Source organism: Callospermophilus lateralis, chromosome 7 (assembly GCF_048772815.1).
Source record: "Callospermophilus lateralis isolate mCalLat2 chromosome 7, mCalLat2.hap1, whole genome shotgun sequence".
Classification (NCBI taxonomy): Eukaryota; Metazoa; Chordata; class Mammalia; order Rodentia; family Sciuridae; genus Callospermophilus; species Callospermophilus lateralis.
In genome coordinates, this window is record NC_135311.1 from 13,789,725 (window position 1) to 13,813,361 (window position 23,637).

General features: G+C 34.9%; 1 protein-coding gene across 1 annotated transcript in view; it reads left to right on the top strand.

Moving 5' to 3' along the window:
• The window catches only part of Atf6 (activating transcription factor 6), a 225,463-nt gene that overhangs the window by 27,248 nt on the left and 174,578 nt on the right, over positions 1-23,637 (top strand). The window contains exon 7 of the mRNA XM_076862746.1: positions 5,553-5,773. Coding sequence (XP_076718861.1) covers positions 5,553-5,773 — 221 coding nt within the window. The remainder of the gene's footprint in view (positions 1-5,552; positions 5,774-23,637) is intronic.

Consider the following 23,637-nt stretch of genomic DNA (forward strand, 5'->3'; position numbering starts at 1 on the left):
GTGCTTATCCCTAGCCTTTTTGATTTTATTTTGAGACAGATACCTAGCCTTTTTGATTTTATTTTGAGACAGATATTTTGCTAAGTTGCTCAGGCTGGCCTCAATTCCCAAATCTCCTTCCTTCCTCCTAAGTAGCTGAGATAATAGTTGTTTGCATCCATGACTGCTTAAAGCGTTTGGTTTTATATAACCACTTGAAATGTAGGAGTTAAAATAAAAGATTGCCATTTTATTCTGAAAATTTGTGGCCATGGGTTTTTTTTTTTTTTTTTGGTTTTGTTTTGTTTTAAGGAGTGATCGGTATTTAAAATAATATATTCTATTTTTGGTCATATAGGTATGTTTCAGCAATAGAGTCTGGTTCTTTATCTCTGAGGAGACTGAATGGTTTAGTAAACAGGGCATTAGGAAGAAACCTAAATTCTCTTCAACTAGCTAAGAATTTGTATTTCTGTATTTTATCCACTAGATGGCCTCACATACTTGGGATTCTACAAGAATTTTAGGTTGACACTGAAAGAAGTTCAATGAGGATTTGGTGCTACTCACATATGGGAATCACTTGCTTATGTCAATCTTTTAGGCAGCTTAGTTATATATTGATATGTATATGTATGAATATGAGAAAGTTTTATAACATTATCTTCTCTGGATTTAACTTCTTGGCACCAAGTAGTAGTAGGTATTACTGGGTATGAGTTGTAAATAAACATCAATGTAACGTTTGCCTTCATGGTTGTATTTAGAGTTGTTAGCTCATTTTTTTGAAGCTTAATTTTAATAAAGGCAAGGTAATGCATTTGAGCTCCACTGTTAGCTTTGTTTTATTACATGGTCATAGATAATTAGACATTGATGGAAAGAAAGGAACTAAACAGAATAGATGGATTCTACCAAAAACCAAAATGAAACAAAACAAAAATAGCTGAAATGCCTGCCATCTCAGTATAGAGTCAAATTTTTTTTCATATGAAAAATAGTAATCTTATAGAATAGATATTCTTGCGATCTATAACTGGGTGTTAATATTCATAAACTCCTTGAAATAAAGTGAAAGATTTATTATATGTTTATAATATGAGTTTTGAAAGAGATAGTCTCAAAAGCTTTCATTAGGATCTTAAAAGGATCTGTGTCTTTCCAAAGACTAAGAATTTTAAACTCACAAAGAACCTCATTATCGTTCCCATAAGCTATTAGAGCACATCTATAAAAAGTAAAAGTCTGGCATTAATATGACAGTGTGTAAAGAATGGGATATTCCTAAGAGTTTGTTCTTGGACCATTGAATATGTTTAAGTGATAGAAGATCTTACCTATACCAGGAAGACAGATTGTTCTTTTCTGAACAGTTTCTTAGTTCTAGAAACTGGAACCACACATTATTTAGAATTTCAATGATTTCCCATGATCTGAAGATTATTTTTTTGTTAATAGGAGGCACTGAACCTTGTTTGTTTTTGTAATACAGTATAGAGAGGTGATATTATTATTTTACAGATTAAATATATATCTTTAATTTATTTGAGAATGGGATAGGAGGAGAAATGTAGGTAAGGAATTTTATAGTTAATTGGTTTCTGCATTAATAGATTTTACCATTGAAAAACAAGACATAATTCCCATATGGTTAAATCCTAATTCTCTAGTGTGGAACGTAAAACCTTTCACAGTTTCTCTTCTGTTTAGTTTTCTAACTTTACATTATTAATATTATTTTTAATTTATTTATTAGTTGTAGATGGACATAACACCTTTATTTTATTTATTTATTTTCATGTGGTGCTGAGGATCGAACCCAGGGCCTTGCACGTGCTAGGTGAGCGCTCTACCGCTGAGCCACAACCCAGCCCCTCTAACTTTACATTATAATATTACTTTTTTCTAAAAGCCCCTTCTTGTAACTCTCATAATTAGTCATTGTCCCTTGAATTCTCTTGGTTTTCCTAGTAGTTTTTTTTTTTTTTGGCTCACACTATCCTATCAACGAGGTACATTTTTTTGCTTCTAAGTTCTGCACATGTCCTTTAAGACTAATTTGAGTAGTGTGGGCAAAAATATGAAAGTCTGGAATGTAATGAAAATGGACAGCTAGGGCTGGGATGTTGCTCAGTGAAAGAACACTTCTCTAGCATGCATGAGGCCCTAGGTTCAATCCCTAGAATTGAAGTGGAGCAGGGATGACAACCAGGATGGAGAATAGATATGTTAAAAGTGTAGAATTGTGGGGCTGGGGATTGGCTCAAGCGGTAATGCGCTCGCCTGGCATGCACGGGGCACTGGGTTCGATCCTCAGCACCACATAAAAATAAAATAAAAAAGATGTTGTGCCCACCGAAAACTAAAAAATAAATATTAAAAAATTCTCTCTCTCTCTCTCTAAAAAAAAAAATGTAGAATTGTAGGCCTTGGTAACTGGATTGTATGGAGGGTGGATTAAGGATAGAGAGGAAGATCTACAGTGTCTTCTGTATTTCTGTCTTGGGCTTTTTGGGTAGGTGATAGTGCAATTCATTAAACAGGATGGAAGTAAGATTATTTTTTTGAAGAAGTGAAGCTGAAATTTGAGCCAGGTGGTTTGGCTTAGTCTGTGTAATTAATCATTATATTGGTGCTAAAAGAATGAGATGTGTTCTTGTTCTCAAGAATTCCCTACCCTTGAGGAGTTAAATTTACATAAACAAGTAACAGTTACTTTGAGAACTAGTGAATTATAATATATGCAGTGTTCTTTAGAGAAACTGTTATTCTGAAAAGGTGTTAGTATACATAATATTTTAAGTTCTTACTATGTGCCAGACACTCTTCTAAGTGCTTAAGTACATTATCTTGAGGATAGATGTATTTCCATTTTATAGGTGAGATAACTGGCACAAATTGTTTACCCAAAGTCACACAGGTATTCTATTTTAGGCAGAATAGGTATTTGATAAATGTTTGATACATGGTTTGCAATCTGTGAAGAAAGTTGAAAAGGAAGAAGTGACTATCAAAATCAGTGAGTCATACATTGTCAGAAGTCTCCAGCATCAAATCCAGCTGCCTTTCATTAAGAGGATTTGCATGTAATGCCAAGGAGGATTTTGAGCATGCTAAAATGGATAAACAGTTTTTTGGTATGTCCTTTTTATCTGTTTCCACACTAGGAACAGTAGTAATTATGTTCCACTGCTATTAAAAGCCCCAGTCCTTTGCATTGTAGTTTGTGGTCTGGTCAGCATTTAGCAAGTAACCATGAGAATTTTTTGTTCTTGAACACATTTTAGTAGAAATTTATTTCCTTTCATTCTTTCCTGAATGGGAACATGCCTGGAATATATAGGGTGTCTTTGTCCTAGTTGCTGGATAACTTGAGAATAGTTGAAACTTCTATGACTAAAGGACTTGATGTACCACATGGGGAAAAAAGGAGCCCTGGTAGAACTTGAGCAACATTTGTTGCACAGACGATGCCTTGAGAATCCTCCATCTCTTTCTCTCCAAGTTGTAGTTCTCTCAATAAGGAGATAGTGATAACTAGACAGAAGACAGGATAAACTTGGATTATTTTTCTTAATTAATTTTTTTTTTAGAGAGAGAGAGAGAGATAGAGAGAATTTAATATTTATTTTTTAGTTTTCGGCAGACACGACATCTTTATTTGTATGTGGTGCTGAGGATCGAACCCATCGCTGCACACATGCCAGGCGAGCACGCTACTGCTTGAGCCACAACCCCAGCCCTCTTAATTAATTTTAAGCAATATTACAGCTGCCTGCATGCATTATCTTCCAATCCTTTAAATCTATAACTGAAGTTGGAAGTCTGATGATTTCTTTGAAGAAACTTAATTCTATTTCTCTTGTCCTCTCTTCTTGGGAGTAGTCCCAAAGTTTTGGGCAGGCATTTTTTTTAATCATAATTTTTAAACTAAGAGGATATGGAACATTACATCACTTCTCAAAATATTGGTTTAAGTCAGTGGTTTTCAATCTGTGAACTATAGATCCTGGAGTATGGGTCAGAGGGTTGGTAGCCTTGTGACATTTTGCAAGACATCCTCAAATCCATATTTGTAGCAAGAATTTTCTGTAGATTTTAATTGTAATTTCTTACTAAGTATTACTAAAAACCTAATCCTTGGTCTTATATTTAAATTTATATCTGCTTAGGGGCCATTTCCCCAGTTTGTGTTTTTATGTCATAATAGAAATGAGTACCCAAGAGAAAATGAGAAAATAAAAATGTTTAACAATTATTTAAATAAACTGTATATATTATAAATCTATAAAATTATTTTTAGATCTTTCTTCTTGCTAATTTACTAATTTATCTAGGATAAAATGCTGTTAGTTAAATTCTATTTTTTGTGTGCTTTCTAGGTCATCTGAAACAAAGACATTAATTTTATAACAGTGATCTTTTTTAACCAAGAAAGATGTTCTAAAAAACAGGTGTTCTAAAACATTATTTTGATTTTTAGTTTTTCCTAATCCTTTGAAATATCAAGCTGAATTTTATGAGCCATGTTAAACTGTCTGAAAGTATAATACTTTTTTTTTCCTTAAAAAGAAGAATTATAAATTTATATGGAAATTTAGTTGCTGGTTGCTATAGTACCTTTAGTTTGCTAGCTAGGCCCAAGCAGCTGTGGATATTAGGCCAGGCTTTCAGCACCTTATAAAATTGGTCAGATCTGAAAGGAAACACTTAGCAGGCAAGTAAAACTTTTAATAGATCAGTGTTATGAGTTGTATAAGTTTTCTTTAGGGTAATAATACTAGTTCTCAGGTAAGCACAAGTTTAAAATACTGATAAATGTGAAGGCTAAGAAAAGATTTGAAGGCTTTTTTTTTTTTTTGGCAGGGGTTGAAAGAGTTGGTATTATCTACAGACTTTTAAATTACAGATTTGTGTTTACTGTGTTTGTTAGCTAAGAATTCATCTAAAATGGTTTTAACTTTTTTGGTATTTGTAGTCCTTGTTATTCCATTTTTTTCAGTAGCTTTTCAGTATTGTATATATTTATAATCATATAATTTAAAATACATGGTTCTTTGTGTTCAGTATAAAAGATTTGTTATTTATAATATAAAAAATCCTTATAGCACTAGTACACTTTAGAGGTTAATACTTAGAGAATCTCTCTCTCTCTCTATATATATATAGTAGCAAATTTGGTGTGTATGTAGTTGAAAAGGTAAATATGAAAAATACTGTTTTTTATATATTTATTTATTTTTGATGAGGTCTCCCTGTGTTGCCCAAACTGGGCTCAAACTCCTTGGCTCAAGGGATCCTCCTGCCTTAGCTTTTCAAGTGCTGGGACTACAGACGTGCATCATCATACCTGTTTTGGAAGTATATTATTAGTGATAACTCAAAGAGGATGGTTTAATTAAAAACACAATAGCAGAATGTATGGTGCTATTGGTTATGTTTTACTTGCTGGTGTGAAATTCCTCAGTGTTGATCTTAGCTATTATGTCTGCAGAAAAGACCTAGATTTTAAACTGTTTTCCCAGCTACCATAGTTATGCACTCTCTGATTTCTTTTCTTTTTTCTAACACAGGTCAGACTCTTTTGCTCTCTCAGCCTACTGTGGTACAACTTCAGGCACCTGGAGTTCTGCCCTCTGCTCAGCCTGTCCTTGCTGTGGGTGGGGGAGCCACACAGCTACCTAACCAGGTGGTGAATGTAGTTCCCGCCCCTGTGGTGAACAGCCCTGTGAATGGAAAACTCTCTGTGACTAAACCTGTCCTACAAAGTCCCATGAAAAGTGTGGTTTCAGATGTAAGTTTAAAACTTCATCCTTTTTTAATGCCTGATTTCTAAAGTCCAAAAATACCTTCTGCTTTTGTTGTCTTGTTTTTCTCTTTTTAAAAGCTTGTTATATTGTGTGAAATAAAAAATTGCACATCTAGTGTTAGGTAGAAAATGAGGGTAAGGCTTATTATGTTTGAATCTAAATGAAAAAAAAATTGTTTTTCTTAAATTTTTTTTTCCATGAAGGCAAATGTTAAAGACTGAGGTGATTTGATGAAAAATGAAGTATGCATACCTCCCTCTTCTTTACTACTACTTTAGAACCCTCTCATCACATTCCTCAAACCTCCTCCACCTAATCATCTATTAATATTTTACAGATTCTTTCATGTTTCCTGACTGAAATGTTTTTAGCAACTCCCCAGATAAGAGTCTGTGGACAACTTTTTAAGGCAGGTTTTATATTTAGCTTCTCTAGACTTCTTGAAGGGTTTTCAGCACTGCATAATGATATTCCTACCCTTAGGAATTCTGTCTCTTGATAATTATTTGGAACTTTCCTATCTTTGCAAACCTTCAAATATTCTAGCATGTTGTAGGGATTTGTTGTAACTTATACTTCACAGAGTTTCCTAAGATCTGTTATTCTCTAAAGCCAGTTACATCACTTGCCAGCTAACTTGCTTTCTTTGAAAGTGACTAGAAATATTTTGTTATATATTCCACAGTGAGTGAACATCCAGGTCCTAAAATATAATCAAAGTTTCATCATCTAACAGTAGATTCTCTCAAATTTTGACAAGCAAAGCCTATATATTTTCTTTAAAATAAAATGGATATTACTAGTTGTTAATATTGCTATTTCATCCTTTCTTCTAAAGGACTTTTACAAAATATTTTATGAATCCAGTGAATATGCTGTTTTTTTTATCAGACCACTTTCTGATCTGCCTACCAGAATTTATTAACCATGGTGTCAATTACCCATTTAGTTGTGAATTTGCTCTACTATCACATAAACATAACCACGTAATCTCAAGTGGCAATATTGTAAAAACTCATAACAAAGAAATACTGTCTAGTGAGAGTAGAACACCCAAGTTCTAGAAAAGGGTCCTATAGTTTGTGTAAATACTAAAAATAGTGCATGCCAAGACATGGTATAGGCAAATTACTGTCATAATAGAATAGAGAATATGAACAATATGGAATTAGAGTTGACTATTTGCGGGGGGGGGGGGGGGGGGGCGACGAATGACTTGTGTATGTTGATGTAGCAGGAATGGAAGCCATTTATTGTAGGATAACAGAGGTATTTATACATTTTGCACAGCTTATCTTAATTAGCATAAACTAGATACAGCAGTCAACCAATCAGGAATCTCCACACTTAATGGCTCGCTTTTGTTACTTTACAAACCACTCCCTCTGACATTTGGCCAGGCGCCATCCAGACTTGTTTACAGACTTTAACATTTCTCAGGCAAAACAACAAGTGCCAATCTGACTTGTTTACAGACTCTAACAACTATTAGTTTATTTTGAGGACTAGAAAAAGGTAAGCACAGTGCTTACAGCTTAATAGATACTAATGTATAGGATGTGTTTCAGTTAAAGGTGGAACAGTACAAAGCAAGGTTTTATTTTAAAATATTTTGTAGGCATGTGGTAAGCACAGGATAAAGAAAGCAAGATTGGAAAAATATGATAGAAGCTGGTTGTTTTCTATTTTTTCCTTTTGGTGTACGGGAAAATTTATAAAATATTGTAAAAAAAACAGTAATAAGAAAAATCCTAAAATATTCCATGGTATTTACTATCAAAAAGTTGTACAACCAATAAAAAAAGAGTATGCTTTTCAGAGAAGACTAGAGTTAAGAATGAGGAAAAAGGATATAAAAAAAATTAAAAGGATCCCTTTAAATTTCCTTTTAATACTCTTTAAATTATGAACTTGAATTTTTCTTATATAATATACCCAAATGAAACTTAACAATAGAAAATATTTGAAGTTAATTTATGTAATATGTTAGGACATTTAAAATATTTTTTTAAAAATAATTTGCACATAAAATAAAAAATAGCATGTGTGAAGAAGCCCTGGGTTCAATTATCAGCACTGCAAAAAAAAAGAAAAGGAAAAAAAAAGATAAAGACTAATCAGAACTTTTAAAATATATAGGTCAACAGTATGATATAGTTGTTAAAGTCTGTATTCATGCATTCATGACATCCCGATCTTGGACAATCAAGAGGAACAGAGCTAGGAGGGGAGGGTGTCTAGAAACCGTGTTATAGGAAGAGGAGTGGTTTAAGGATTGGAATGATTCAGTAATGTGAAGAAGGCTGAAGGTAACTTGGGAGAAATCTTCCAAGAAGTGAAGGTTGTCATGTGGAAAATAAGAGAATTTTTCTAGAGGACTTATCTAGAACAAGTGCAGATAAGTTATCTGGAGTTGGAAACCAGAGGAGGTCTTTTTTTCTTCTTTTAGATTCAGTATCTAAATAATGAGCATCTGAATATTGGCAATCATCATTGTATGCTGCTGGCCCGTTTATAATCTGGAAACATATTTCAGTTAATTATATGTTGGTATATTAGCCAGACATATTTTATTAGTTCTTTGATGTGAAAGATCATGTCTCTTCTGCTTTTGTACTCTTAAGAAGGCTCTGAAAATTTATTGAGTAATTTGCTGTCAAACTTGCATTGACACTGAGGAACTAGGGGATGTGTGAGATGAGAAAGTGTCACACTATTAGTATTAGCTTGTTTTTAGCAGTATTTATTGGCTAGCTTTCTAATTACTTTCCAAAAATTAGAATTGACATTATTATAAAAGACTAACTCAGGTACTCTGTGTTTAGTACTAGAGACCTAAAGACTATCAGAATAATTTTCTAGTCAACTTACATTGAAGTTTTTGTGCTTATTTTTACTTGGCTAGTACATCAGGAAGTGAGCCAAGACTTTTCAGCAAAAGTTTTTTAGTAGAGGTTTTGACTATTTATTTCAACTAAAGAAGCACCAGTCTGTCCTATCAGCTGGCTAACACATTCAGGAACTCAAAAGTAAATCTCTTCCAGAAGGAGCTGCAGAAGAGAACTTTGATATGCTTATATAGTCTTCTGTAAGTTGGTTGACCTTAACAGTATATGTGCTTGTTGGACTCAAGTCACATTAAATTAGGATAAGTTTGAATTAGTATAAATTTCTAATTCACAAAGAAAATTTTTTATCATATTTTTTTTTGTACTTTTTAAACCAAAAGTGTGGAGAAAAAGTTTTAATTCAGAAAAAAAAAAATTATCAACCTTGTGGTTTTGTAATGGTGACATGGATACTTTTTTCCTACCTTTTTAAGTTCTTTTGTTTGGCTGGTTTTACTCTCTAGAGGCCTCCTACTGCTGTAAGTAGCGTTTTTAGCATACCATATTCTGCAAACTGCATTAAGTGCCACATTTTCTATTATGAAACAGTTTGCCTGGTTCAAATTATAATTTCACTCTTCCTGCCTTTTACTGGTAAATCTGTTTTGTTTAACAAAACCTCACCTAAGTTTTTAAGAATTATGGTTTGTTTTTGGCTCTGATTCTGATGGAAAAAATGAACGTGATCTCTCATTTCAGTTTAGAAATTCTCTATGCAGTTTGTTAATAAATGGTAATCTCGGAACTACAAAGTTGACTCTCAGCATGCTTATCTTTCTCTAAAGGGCAATTGAATGTTGCCAGATGTTGAACCAAAGGCTCGAAAACAAGCACTGTATTTGTGTTTCAGTCTGCATTGCACTTACTAGTTCCTCCTACCCACCATAATCCCAAAAGTTTATGAAATGTTACTGCCTTGGTTTGAAGATTATTGAATTACATTATTAGGATTGTTGGGACAAAGGACCAAGAAAAAAATTGGTTAAATTATACGTATTCCACAGTGGGCTAAGGTGGAACAAAGACTCCTAGTGGAAATCAGGTTTGAACAATGGAAAGAAAATTATCAAGAATTAGAAATAACCTTACATGGGAAGATGATTAAGAGGTACAGACTAACAGGGTACAGTGGCACCCGCCTGTAATCCCAGTGACTTGGGAGGCTGAGGCAGGGGGTTCACAAATTTGAGGCTAGCCTCAGCAATTTGGTGAGATGCTGCCTCAACATAAAAAATTAAAATTAAAAGGGTGGAGAGTGTAGCTGAGTTGTAGAGTGCCTCTGGGTTCAACCCCTAGTACTACCCCCCGACCCTTCCCCACCAAAAACAAAAAGTACGGACTATACTGCCAGGAAGTTCTAGGTATTCCTTCTGAACATCTTTCAAACCCTATATCACTTTACATCCTCTTTCTAAACCTTTGATTAAAGATTTTGATTCCTCTTTGTTGCCAAAAGACTATCCTTTGAAAGTTTCTGCCTGGGGTCCCACAACCCTGATGAAAAGAGAGGTGGTGGTTGGGAAATCCCTTTCCATTGGCCTTTAGGTTTTAGAAATGGTGTGAAGGACCATTCTCCTGACATGCCAAATTGGATCTTTGTATTTCTTTTCTCTAGAAAGAGTGTTAAAGAGTTAAGTTTGAGATTTTAGATATTAGTATTGTTAGCATGGGAGTAATGTGATGTGGGCTCAGGTGGATGCTCTGTATATAGCATTCCTTTTTTTTCAGGGGAAGAACGTAAACTTGAGGAATCTACCATTTTTACCGCAAACAGAAAGCAAACTTCTTCATTGTCTAAATGCAGGCTTTACCTTATTGTTTGAAGATGCTGGAAACTCTGGAAAATGGCTTGGGAAATAGTGATCAGGGCTTTGCATTCTTAGATGTGAGTAGGACCAACAAGAGACCCACTAGCAGTGTCTCTCAAGAAACATGAGTCTGTAATAATCTATTTGTAATGCAAAGCAACTTGACAAAATGAAGAGTGCCTGTGTTCTGTTTCAGAAAAAAGCAAGCTAAATGTTTATAGAGATTTTGCTTTGTTTTAAGGGTAAGACCCAAGAATAGGGTCTCTGTTTGAGATATGAACTGAATCTTCAGCCTTAAATTATGTGACTGGCTTATATTTTAGAAGATAAATGATGAATAGACACTTTTTTGTAACTGAATTCTTTAACAATGAAAACATTAAATTTATGATATTTCTTTAGGCTGCAAAGTAGATGAATCTATCAGAACCAATTCAACAGGAAAAATTTGGAGATCTAAAAACCTATCTAGAGTTTAGAAAAAATTACTTCTGTGCTGACTACTTTTATTTGCAGAGTTCCTGCTACTACCAGGGACTCTGCAAATAAAGGAAAAACATGCCTTGTTAAAATATTTGCCATTTCTTTTAAGTGAAGTTTTGGGGCTTCTAAAAGTTTATCTTGAATAAAGATTTGGAAGTTAAATTTCATTGTGGTTGCAGTAGCTTTGGAAAGGGAAGTGAACAGGGTTGCTATCCCTCTCCTGCCCCCTGTGCATTAATGCAGATTTTTGTTGTGGCAGCTCTAGCTTCTTTATTTTCTGTTTTTCAGTTTGGCATCCTGATAAAGCTAATTAATTATCATTTTTAAAGGATACGGATTATATCTTACATAATTAAATACTTTTCTCTCCTTTCTCTGATTGCCTTTCAGTGTTTTTTTGGTTTTTTTTTTTTTTTTTGGTACTGGGGATTGAATCCAGGAGTACTTAAACACTAAGCCATATCCCCAGCCCTTTTTATATTTTATTTAGAGAGAGAGTCTCACTTTGTTTAGGGCCTCAGTAAGTTGCTGAGACTGGCTTTGAGCTCACAGTCCTCCTGCCTAAGCCTCCCAAGCTGCTGGGACTTCAGGTGTGAACTACCATTCCTGACTCTGATTACCTTTCCTGCAAACTTATCCTGGGAATTCATTCTAGGGAGATAGTTCTTAGCAAATAGGTTCCTCTGCCCAGAAGCAGTCATGCAGTGTACTAGTTTTGTGTGCATCTTTTCTGATGCAGTTCTTTTTATGATTGTGGAGTTCATTTTGATATGTTCATATATTTATGGAATATGTTTTGCTCCATTAGAATCCCCAGTACTTCTACTTTTTCTCCCCTTTTCCCTTCCACCTGCCTTCCTGTACTTTACAATTCTTCAGGCTATCTTTTCTCCTGTGTATGTTTTTGGCACACCTTTATCTAATGTCAGATGACTGTATTTATGTGGGTTTGTCTCTCTGTCTTCTATTCTGTTCCACTGGTCTTCATGTTTGTTTTGGAGCCAATACCATGCTGTTTGTGTTACTATAGCTCTGTAGTACAATCTGAGGTCCATTATTGTGATGCCTTCAGTATTGCTCTTTTTGCTTTAGGATTGCTTTGGCTATTCTGGATCTCTTATTTTTCCAAATGAATTTTAGAACTGCTTTTTCTAATTTTGTGGAGAATGTCATTGTTATTTTGATGGAGATTGCATTGAATCTGTATAAAATGCTTTTGGTAATATGACCATCTTGATGATATTAATTCTGCCTATCCAAGAACCTGGGAGGTCTTTCTTCTTCTAGGGTCTTCTTCATGTTATTTTTTCAGTGTTCTGCAGTTTTCATTGTAGATGTCTTCAACCTCCTTGGTTAGATTCCCAAGGGTGTTGTTGTTGTTGTTGTTATTGTTGTTGTTTGTTTGTTTTGATGTTATTGTGAATAGAATAGTGTTCCTAATTTTTTTTTTAGCAAATTCATTTTTGGAGTATAAGAAAGCAATTGATTTATGAGTTTTGATCTTGTATCTTGCTACTTTACTAAATTTGTTTATCAGGTCTAAAAGTCGTCTGTTGGAGTTTTTTGAGTCTTCTAAGTATAGAATCATGTTGTTAGCAAATAGAGATAATTTGAACTCTTCTTTACTTATTTGTATTCCTTTAATTTCTCTCTCTTGCCTGTTTGCTCTGGGTAGAGTTTCAAGGACTATGTTGAACAGGAGTGATGAGAGTAGGCAAATTTGTCTTGTTTTTGCTTTTATAGGAAATGCTTTCACTTTTTCTATGTTCAGTATAATGTTGACCTTGGGTTTGTAGTTTTTACAATGTTGAGTTAAGTTACTTCTGTTGCTAGTTTCTCTATTTTTTAAAATATGAGTCAAATGCTTTTTTCTGCAACTATTGAAATAATCATGTGGTTCATGTCCTTAACTGTTTACGTGGTGAATTACATTTATTGATTTTTATATGATGAACTAAGTCTGCTTCCCTGGAATGAAGCCCATTTGATCACAGTGCATTATCTTTTTATGTGTTTTTGTATGTGATTTGTCAATATTTTATTAAGAATTTTTGCATATATGTTCTTCAAAGTTATTGGTCTGAAGTTTTCTTTGATGTGTCTATCTGATTTTGGTATCAGAGTGATATGAGGTTCATATCATGAATTTGGTAGTGTTCCCTTCTTTTCTATTTCATGGAATAATTTGAGGAGATTGACATTAGTCCTCCTTTAAAGATCTAGTAGAACTTGACTGAGAATCTTTCCGGTCCTAGACTTTTCTTTGTTGGAAGGCTTTTGATAGCTGCGCCAATTTCATTATTTGATACTGATTTTTTAAAGTTTTCTATACCTCATGGTTCAATTTGAGTAGGTCGTATGTGGCTAGGGATTTGTCAGATTCAAGATTTTCTAGCTTATTGGAGTATAAATTTTCAAAATAGTTTCTGATGATCTTCTGTATTTCAATAGTGTCTGTGGTGGTATTTTCCTTTATCATTTCTAAATTTGTTAATTTAGTTTGGTTAGTTTGGCTAAGGGTTTACCTATTTTGTTTATCTTCTCAAAAAACAACTCTTTGTTGTTGAGACCATCCATGGGCTGTGTGTGTGAGCTATGCACATTTGAGCGTATGAGGGGACTGGTTTGGCGTTGCATGCTGATTGGACTGTGCTACGTAAGTGCACCTTCCCTCTCACTCTGCCTGTGATCCTACATAGCTCCTGAGATGGGTGTTACTTGCCAAGATGTCAAGCCAATCTGCTGACCACAAGACATCACAAAGCAAGACTCCACCTTTTGAAACTCTATCCCCCAGCCTTATTTGGTGAAGAACATTCTATCAAAGCTTTTTTGTGTGTCCCCCTTGTAAAATAAAGTGATTCAAGGTGCACCCTCTCTTTTTCCAGCGCTGTCCAGCGTCGAATCTGACCCTAAAGGTCACAGAATGGTTCCACCCTCAATCTGAGAAACTCATGTTCTGGTGTTGTGTGATTTCTTTGCCATTTTCTTAGTTTAATGTTGCAGCCAGTTCTTTTGAATCCAGCTCATCTCCACAGCATGGGCAGCTGGCAAGACTTTGTTTCATTGTTCCTTTGTATTATTATTTTTTTATTTCCTGTCTTCTACTGATTTAATTTGTTTTTCCTTTTCCAGAGCCTTGAGGTGTAATATTAGATTATTTATTCAGTATCTTTTTTAAAAAAATTGATGAACTCAGTGCTATAAACATTCTTCTTAGAACTGCCTTCACATTGTCCCAGAGATCAAAATCTCTGTATCACTATTATATCTGTTGTATCACTGTTCTCATTTGTTTCTGAAAATTTAAAAAATTTCTCACCTGATTGCTTCTGCTATTCATGTGTCATTCAAAAGTGTATTATTTAATCTCCAGTTGTTGGAGTGGCTTCTGTCTTTTATCTTCTTATTGATTTCTAATTTCATTCCATTATGACCTGATAGGATGTGTAGAACTATCTCTATTTTTTGGAATTTGTTAAGATTTGCATTAGCTGAGTGCTGTGGCCCACACCTGTAATCCCAGTAGCTCGGGAGGCTGAGGCAGAAGGATCGAGAGTTCAAAGCCAGCCTCAGCAAAAGTGAGGTGCTAAACAACTCAGTGAGACACTGTCTCTAAAGAAAATATAAAATAGTGAGGTAAGTTACTTCTGTTCCTAGTTTTTCTATTTTTTAAAATATGAGATCAAATATTAAATATGAGATAAAAATATAAAATATTTTTTATATTTATATTTTAAATATAAAATATAAAATAGAGTCATTGATGTGGCTCAATGGCTGAGTGCCCCTGAGTTCAATCCCCAGTACTATTTTAGAAAATCTTCCATATGCTGCTGAGAAGAAGTGAATTCAGTTGTTGATAGATGAAATGGTCTATAGTTGTCTATTATGTCCATTTGATTAATAGTATTTTTAGTTCCGATGAATCTTTCCTTAGTTTATATCTGGATGATCTATCCAGTGGTGAGAGAAATATGTTGAAGTCACTCAATATTATTGTATTATGTTCTGTATGATTCTTAATATTGAGAAGGGTTTGTTTTATGTCTGTAAATGCACCATTGTTTGGGTCACAAACATTTGTAATCATTATATCTCGTTTTTGGATGATTCCCTTAACCAGTATGAAGTGACCTTCTTTGTCTTTTCTGATTAATTTTGGCTTAAAGTATACTTTTTTTAAATTAAAAAAATCTTTGTAGTTGTAGATTGACAGAATGCCTTTATTTTATTTGTTTATTTTTATGTGGTGCTGAGGATCAAACCCAATGCCTCATACATGCTAGGCAAGTGCTCTGCCAGTGAGCTACAGCCCCAGTTCTTACTTTGTCTTTTATGAGACTAGCTACTCCTGCTTTTTTACGGTTACCATTTGTATGATCTTTTCCCATTCTTTCACCTTCAATCTGTGGGTGTCTTTGTAAGATGAGTCTCTTGCAAACAACATATTTTTGGGCCTTGGTTTTAAATCCAATCTGGAAATCTGTTTCTTTTGGTTGAAGAGTTTAGACTCTTTACATTCAGTATTATTACAAAGAGATGATTTTTATTTCCTGCTATTTTCGTTTATTTCTAATGTTTTAATTCAGGCTAGTCTTCTTTAATTGACTATTCTAGTGTAATTTATCCCTACGCTGGTTTTCATTTTATTTTTCATTTCTTCTTCATGAAATATTGTTGAGTATGTTTTGTAGTACAGGCTTTGTAATTATGAATTATTTTAGTTTCTATTTATTGTGGAAGGTTTTAAAAATATATATATTTTTTAGTTGTAGATGGACACCTTTATTTTATTTATTTATTTTTATATGTTGCTGGGATTGAACCCAGTGCCTAAAATGTGCTCAGCAAGTACTCTACCATTGAGCTACAGCTCCAACCCCAGTCATGGAAGGTTTTTATTTCTTCAATTCTGAAGGATAATTTTGCTAGGTATAATAATCTTGGTTGGCACTGTTTTTCATTCAGAGCTTGGTATATATTATTCTGAGCCCTCCTGGCTTTTAGGATCAGGGTTGAGAAATCACTTGAAATCTGAATTGGTTTCCTCTAACGGTAACCAGCTGTTTTTTTTCTTGCAGCTTTTGAAGTTCTATCTTTATTCTGTATATTAAGGCATTTCATTATACTGTGTCTTCTGATTATGTCTATTTGGTATTCTGTATGCATCTTGTATTTGAATTTCCATCTCAAGTCCTAATATTTGTGAAGTTTTCTAATATTATTTTATTGAAAAGACTGTGCATTCCTTTAGTTTGTATTTTGGAGGCTTCATCTACCTCAGTGTTTTAAAAATTGCTTTTTTTTTTATGTTGCCCTAGATTTCTGAAATATTCTGCTCATGGTCTCTTTGTTTTTTTTCTTTTTGGTCAGCTCTATCTTTAAGATTATATACTTTGTCCTCAAGGTCTGAAAATCTTTTTCCAAAGTGGTCTAATTTATTGGTGATGCTTTCTATTGAATTTTTTTGGAGGGGGGCAGGTAGAGTACCAGGAATTGAATTCAGGGGCACTAGGCCACTGAGTCCCATCCCAATCTTATTTTGTATTTTATTTAGAGACAAGGTTTCACTGAGCTGCTAAACACCTCACCATAGCTGAGGCTGGCTTTGAACTCAAGATCCTCCTGCCTCAGCCTCCTGAGCTGCTGGGATTACAGGAGTGCACCACTGTGCCCAGCTTTCTATTGAATATTTAATTTGGTTTATTGAGTCTTTCATTTGTAGGATTTTTGTTTCTTTTTCAATCCTTATTTCTATTGAAGTGATCTTTCACTTCCTATATTTTCTCTCTAATTTCACTTCTTATGTCTTAGTTTGTTGAACATTTTAACTATGAACTTTCTAAATTTTTTCTCTGACATTTCTTCCATTGTTGTGTTAATGGGCTCAGTGTTATGGGCTATTGGGTAGTTTGTTCCCTTGCTTTTTCATATTGCTTGTATGTCTACCCATATGTTGATGGTTATCACCTTTTCTTTTAAGCAAGGGACTACTTTCTGACCTTTTTTCTCTTAAGAGGCTTGGGTTGGGCAATTATCTGGGTATTGACGTTTTAACCTGGCGTTGGGCCTTTGCTGATCCCAGTATCAACACCATTTGAGAGAAGCCACTGAACCTTATTTACTAAAGTCACTTCAGAGCCAAACCATGTACTATTTAACCCTTTGAAAAGCAAAAAACTTGATATTGTTCTTCACAGTTCCTGACCAGGTATAATCTTGTAGTTAAGTTCATTTCCTGGCTTTCAGGGTATCTAATATTTTCCCTAAGGATCTTCCAACACTTGCTTGGTAAAGCAACATGGGCTTCCTGAGAACAGGAGAGAGAGAGATGAGATGGATCCCAAGAATCTACTTCCATTTTTTTGCTATTTTGAATAATGTTACTTTGACCATTCATATATAACTTTTTCTGGTCTACCTAAAGCCATTTTTTTAAATAAATAAAAAGTATTTATAAATCAGAGAGAAAAATTCAGGTTAACTCAATAATCAATGGAAAATATATAAATAGGTATATCACAAAGAAGAATGGAAAATTTAAAAATGAAAGTATCAGTGGCTATGTCTTTCGAAGGGTATGTCCTCTGAAAGATTACTGTTATATAACTATGTGAAAGAATATTGTTAACAGAGGAGAATTTGGCTGGTTAGAGGTTGTTAAAGAATGTTATTCAAGCACAGTGGAACATGCCTATAATTTCAGCTACTTGATAGGCTGAGGCTGGAGGATCACAGCTAAACCTGGGGATGTAGCTTAGTGATAGAGAATCACTAGTTTTAACCTTCAGGACTGGGAAAAATAAATAATATTCTAGGATTAAAAGTGTTACGGTTTAAATTTTCTGTGGCTCTTACCTCCTTTGATTTTGAGTTCTAAAGGAAAATATTTATGAATCAGTGAGAAAAATGCAAGTTAACCCAATAATCAATGGACAAAATTTATAAATAGATAAATCACAAAGAAAATGCCTTTTTTATAACTCCCCAGTGTCCTGTGTGCACTGTAGTGCTCTCTCTCTCTCTCTGTGAGACAATTTATATTTGGTTATAATTTTACATTTAAAAAAACTTGCAGAAGGAAAAATAGTACAGAGAACACCCATCTAGCTAAAGAGCTAGGTTCATATTTTAGTATTTCATCTTATTTGCTTGCTATCTATCCATCTGCTTACCTGTCCATCATTTATACACACACACACACAAGCACACACATGCCAGCTGGGGTTACTGGCATGTACCAAATATGTCCAGCTAGATTTTTACCCTTTTCTGGAACCACTGTAGGTTAAGCAACACGTCTTTATAATCCTTTACTCATAAATATTTTATTTGTGTATTTCCTCAGAAAGGATATTATCTCATACAACCACAGCACAGTCATCATCAGTTTACATTGATAAAATACTTCAGTCAATTCTCAATATTATTATTTTGTCAGTTGATCTAAAATATTTTTTATTGAATTTTGCCCCCTTCTAGTACAGGATCCAATGTGTGGTGAGATATTATTATCTAGTTGTTATGTTTCTTCAACCTCCTTTTATCTGAAACATTTTCATAGTCTTTTATCTTTTTGGACATTGACCCTTCTTGTTTTCATATAGTCTTATTTGTTTCTTACAAAATCTATTTGAAGTGGCATTGTTTATTTGCATTTTATCATTGAAGAAATTAATTGGTTAAGTGATTTAACCAAGGTCAAATTGCTAAGAAGGCTGGTATTGATAAAGTATTATGTGCCAAGAACTTTTCTGAGAACATAGCTTGAAAATAGTTCCTCTAACCTCTTAACAACCCGTTGAGGTGAATCAGGGCCTAATGAATACAGAATAAGGTGCGCACTGCAGGATCTCAGAGGAGAGTTTTACTCCCACCTCCCCTTTTTTAGCTATACTAGGGATTGAACCTAGGATTGCTCTACATAACTAGATCCCCAGCTCTCCCGGATTTTGTTCCCATATTCAAGGAGGATATTGCTGAGTTGCCCAAGCTGGGCTTGAATTTGCAATCTTCCTGCTTCAGCCTCCAGAGTAGCTGGGGTTACTGGCATGTACCAAATATGTCCAGCTAGAGTTGTACTCTAATAACTCTTTTTCTACTTCTGAAATGACTATGATTAATTGTTCTGTTTTGTTTTTATTTTAGTCATAGGAAAAAAATTTAAATCTGAAAATAGGAGCTGGAATGAGGGTAGATATTGCTTTACTTATACAGTTTATCAGATTGGCTATGAGGTGCATTGTTGGTGGAGTTACTTTTTCTCATTGTTAATTTTCTAGAAGCAGGATATTTCTTTTTACTGAAACTACATTTTTATGCTATAGTATAGCTTACAAAGAACCTTTATGTCTGTCACTTATTTTATCCTTTTCTCAATCACTTGACATAACAGAGTTAGAATTCAGTCTTGATCTTTTCTCAGTCCAGTGCTGATATCCACTCTGTATTCCATTATGGGGCTTTCCCATAGCCATGATGCATCTCTAATCTTATGTTTTGAGGCTATTGATAAGTGGAAATTTCTGATTGTCTAAGTCCTGAAACTTGCTGCTCCCTTTTCCCTACCTTTACAAATGTAGTCTCCTTATGTATAAAAATTAAGGTAGTCATGAGACTCAGTTTTTTAAAAATTAAGGCAGCAGTTAGTTTTACGTCATGAAGGCCAAAGTTTTATATAAAGTGACCTTATTTCAACAGTTTGGTATTGTCAAGTAAAACTTACAGATGTCAGATAAAACTTACTGTTAATCTGAGCTCTCACTAAATATAAAACATTTTAAAATAGATTCTAGCCTTGCTTTTCTGTCAAAAATTTTAAGGGTATGGTGATTCATTAAATTAATCCTGATATTGGGATATAGTTTCAAAAGCACTATTCTGGTGTAATTTTCTCTTTTTATAATGTGTAAATAAATCCAAGGAGGAGAAGTGATTTTTTTCAAGCTCTTTCAGTTCCCTGAAACGCTAGGTCAAATATTAAAGATTCCTGATTTCCAGCATTGTCATTTAATGACTTAATTACCGGTACAGTAGTCTCCCCTAATCTGTGGGGGATATGTTTCAAGATCTCTAGTGGATGCCTGAAATCACAGCAGTACTGAATTCTATGCTATATATATTTTGTTTCTCTTATACATACTTACCTATGATAAAGTTTAATTTTTAAAGTAGGCATAGTAGGAGATTAAGAACAACAATAACAAAATAGAATGATTATAATAATAATCATTGCCAGCATCTCTATTCTTATGTTTTGAGGCTGTTGATAAGTAAAATAGCGATACTTGAACTCAAGCACTGCCATCCCATGATAGTCAGTCAGAACCCACATGGCTGCTAAGTGATTAATGAGTAGGTGATGTAGATAGTGAAGATTCACATCTTGGGTGGCATGAGATTTCATCACACTACTCAGAGAAGTGCTGTTTATTTCTGGAACTTTCCATTTAGTATTTTTAGGCTGTAGTGGCTATAGATAACGGAAACTATGTATGGGGGGTACTATTATATTTTTACAGAGTTATAACCAGTATTTCTAGGGACATATGTAATATGGTTTGAATATGAGGTAGCCCCCAAAAACTCATGAGACAAATATAGCAGTATATGAAATGATTAGATTATGAGTGCTTTAGCTTAATTGGTGAATTAATCCATTTGATGGATTAATGATTTGAAAGGACTACTTTACTGGGTAGTAACTGTTGACAGGCAAAGGCATGTCTGGAGGAAGTAGGTTACTGGGGCATGCCTTTGAGTTTCATATTTTGTCCCTTGTTTCTTGCTATCTCTCTGCTTCACTGCCACCAAGAGGTGAGCAGTTCTGCGGTGCTCTTCTGCAATGATGTTTAACCTCATCTTGGGCCCAGTGCAATGAAACCAGCTGACTATGGACTAAGCCTCTGAAACTGCAAGCTCAAAATATGCTTTTCTTCCTCCCAGTTGTTTTGGCAGGGTATTTTGGGCACAGGGATATTAAGCTGACTAACACAGAAATTGGTACTGGTTATGACTAACCTGACCTTTGGAACTGGTTTGTAGGATGAATTTGAAAAAGTTTGAAGATGCAGGCTAGAGAAGCTTCAGAATATTGTAAGCAGAGTTGAATGCTTATTTTGATGGGAGCTTGTATGACTAGAGTGCTCATGGGAATTTTGATAGTAAAGACTGCTCATGATGTGTGAGAGAGAAATGAGAATTCTACTGGATATTGTACTAGAGGCCATTTGTGTTACATTCTGATAAAGAAGTTGTCTGCATTTTGCCCATGTCCTAAGACTTTGTGTTAGGCAGTGTTTAAAGGTGATGGACTAATATTCTGGCAGAGGAAATTTAAGGCAGCACAGTATTCAGGCATGGATATTGCTGGCAGCTTTTAATAGGGTTTATTGTGAGAGCAGCAGAAAGCAGAGTGGAACTCTGGCCAGAAAAGTGAGTGTAAAATTGGGGCCAAAGATAAAGAGATTTCCACCTCTAAAGAGAAGTTAAGTACTTTTGCACAGAGACAATAGGAAAGATGCCTTGAGGGAATTTCAGAAGTCTGCAAAACCCCACCCATTCATTGCAGGTTTAGTGGTGTAGAAGTGAAAATTCATTTAAGAGATCTTGGGGGTCCCTTCTCCATCTGAGGTTCTTAGGAAGTTGTTTCATCATGCTTAGTCACCCAGCTATTTAGAGACCACCAAGCACAGTCCAAGAAGGCCTGGTTACTATTGGAACTGGCCACAGGAGCATCATCCTTGTTGTACTGATTCTGTGGAAATGTAGGACACTGGAGTTAGGGGGTCATGGAGGCTTCCACCAATATTTCAAAGAAAGGCCTGGGAGGTCAGGCAAATTTTGGCAGGGTCAGAATCCCTGCAGGTAGCTTCTGAGAGGGTGATGTGTGAAGATATGAAAAGGAAGCCAAACTGCAATAGAGACTCCCAAAATTAAGAAATGTCAGTAACATGAGACTTATGCTGAGGAAACCACTGGCTGTGGATAGAATCAGGCTAAAAGAAAGCCCACATGAGCAGCAACCAGCAAGGCCACAGGGGCAGGGGTGGGGCAGGGGACGGCCCATTCTCTGAAGATCACATCCCACCACCATGAGTTGGAGATGGAGCTATAGGAAATGTTCCCTTGGCTAGGTCCTATTCCTTCTTTCTTTGCCCCTATTCTTCTCTTTTGGAATTGAAATGTTTATTCTATACCACTGTATGTTGCATATATGTAACTTGCTTTTGATTTTTCTTTTCTTTTTTTGCTTTTGAGTTTCACAGGGACTCATAGCCAAGAGTTTGCCTTAAGTCTCAGAGGAGATACTTTGGATTTGGACTTTTGTGAATTCTGAAACTGTTAAGATTATGGGGACTCTTGGAAATGGACTAAATATATTTTGCATTGTGAGTTGGGCATGAGCTTTTGGGAATCAGGGGTGAAATATTATGGATTGAATATGAAGTGTCCCCTCCCAAAGCTCATGAAACAATGTAGAAATATGTGAAATGATTAGATTATAAGAGCTGTAACTTAATCTGTAGATTAATTCATTTGATGGATTAAGGATTTGAAAGGACTACTGTACTGGGTGGTGACTGTCGGTAGGTAGAATGTGGCTGGAGGATGTAGATCACTGGGGGCATGCCGTTGGGATTTATGTTCTGTTCCTTGTACCTCACCTTTAATTCTCTGCTGCCATGAGGAAAGCAGCTTCCCTTTACCTTACTTTTTAACCGATATGCTTACTTTACCTTGGTCCCTTAATGATGGAACGGGCTAACCATGGACTGAATTTCTGAAACTATGAGCTCAAAATAAACTACTCCTCTAAGTTGTTCTGGCCATTTGGTCACAGTGCCCCACATTGACTAAGACAACATGAAACAGGAGTCATAAACTGAAGGTACAGGATATTGTTCTGAGGATCTTTTGATGATTCCTGTGTATAGGACTCTGGTCCCTCTGTTCTTCAAGAGGCTATGTCCACAGCATGGCTTTCCTAAGAACGTCTGATGCATACTCCTGCCTTTGCTTCTCTATTAGTTACTCTTTCCCTTCATTCAGAGATGAGATTGGATAAGGCAGTATAGATTTAGAAAGGACTTTGTTATCTTTTCTCATTCTGGAATTATGCTACATATCAGAAGGCATTCTTTGTTAAAAAAAAAAAAAGGAGGAAAGAATTTGCAGGGTGAAGATTATTTCCTTGGCTAAAGTAGATGGTTCAGTTTGCCAGTAGTGAAACTTCTTTTTAATTTTTGGTAAATGGATACTGGTATATGACATACACACAAAAAATGATAGAGTAAAATGAAAATTTTGACTGTCATGAAATTGAGAAGAGTGGAGTTAGTATAAATTTCCCCTTTTCTGCTTATAAATGAGTTTATGAGAAAAAAGTAGTATACTTAAGATTCTTAGCAGAAGTAAATATTTTAATTTGACTTCTGAGCCACAATCCCAATGGTAGAACGCTTACCTAGCACAGGCGGGACCCGGGTTCGATTCTTAGCACCACATAAAAATAAAGGCATTGTATTGTGTCCATCTACACCTAAAAAAAATAAATATTAAAAAATAAAATAAAATAGATTTCCACAAATTAAATTTGCCAGTGATTTTCGTTATCCACGGTTTTTAGAATGTATCTGTAAATGTGTTTACTACTAAGGTATCCAA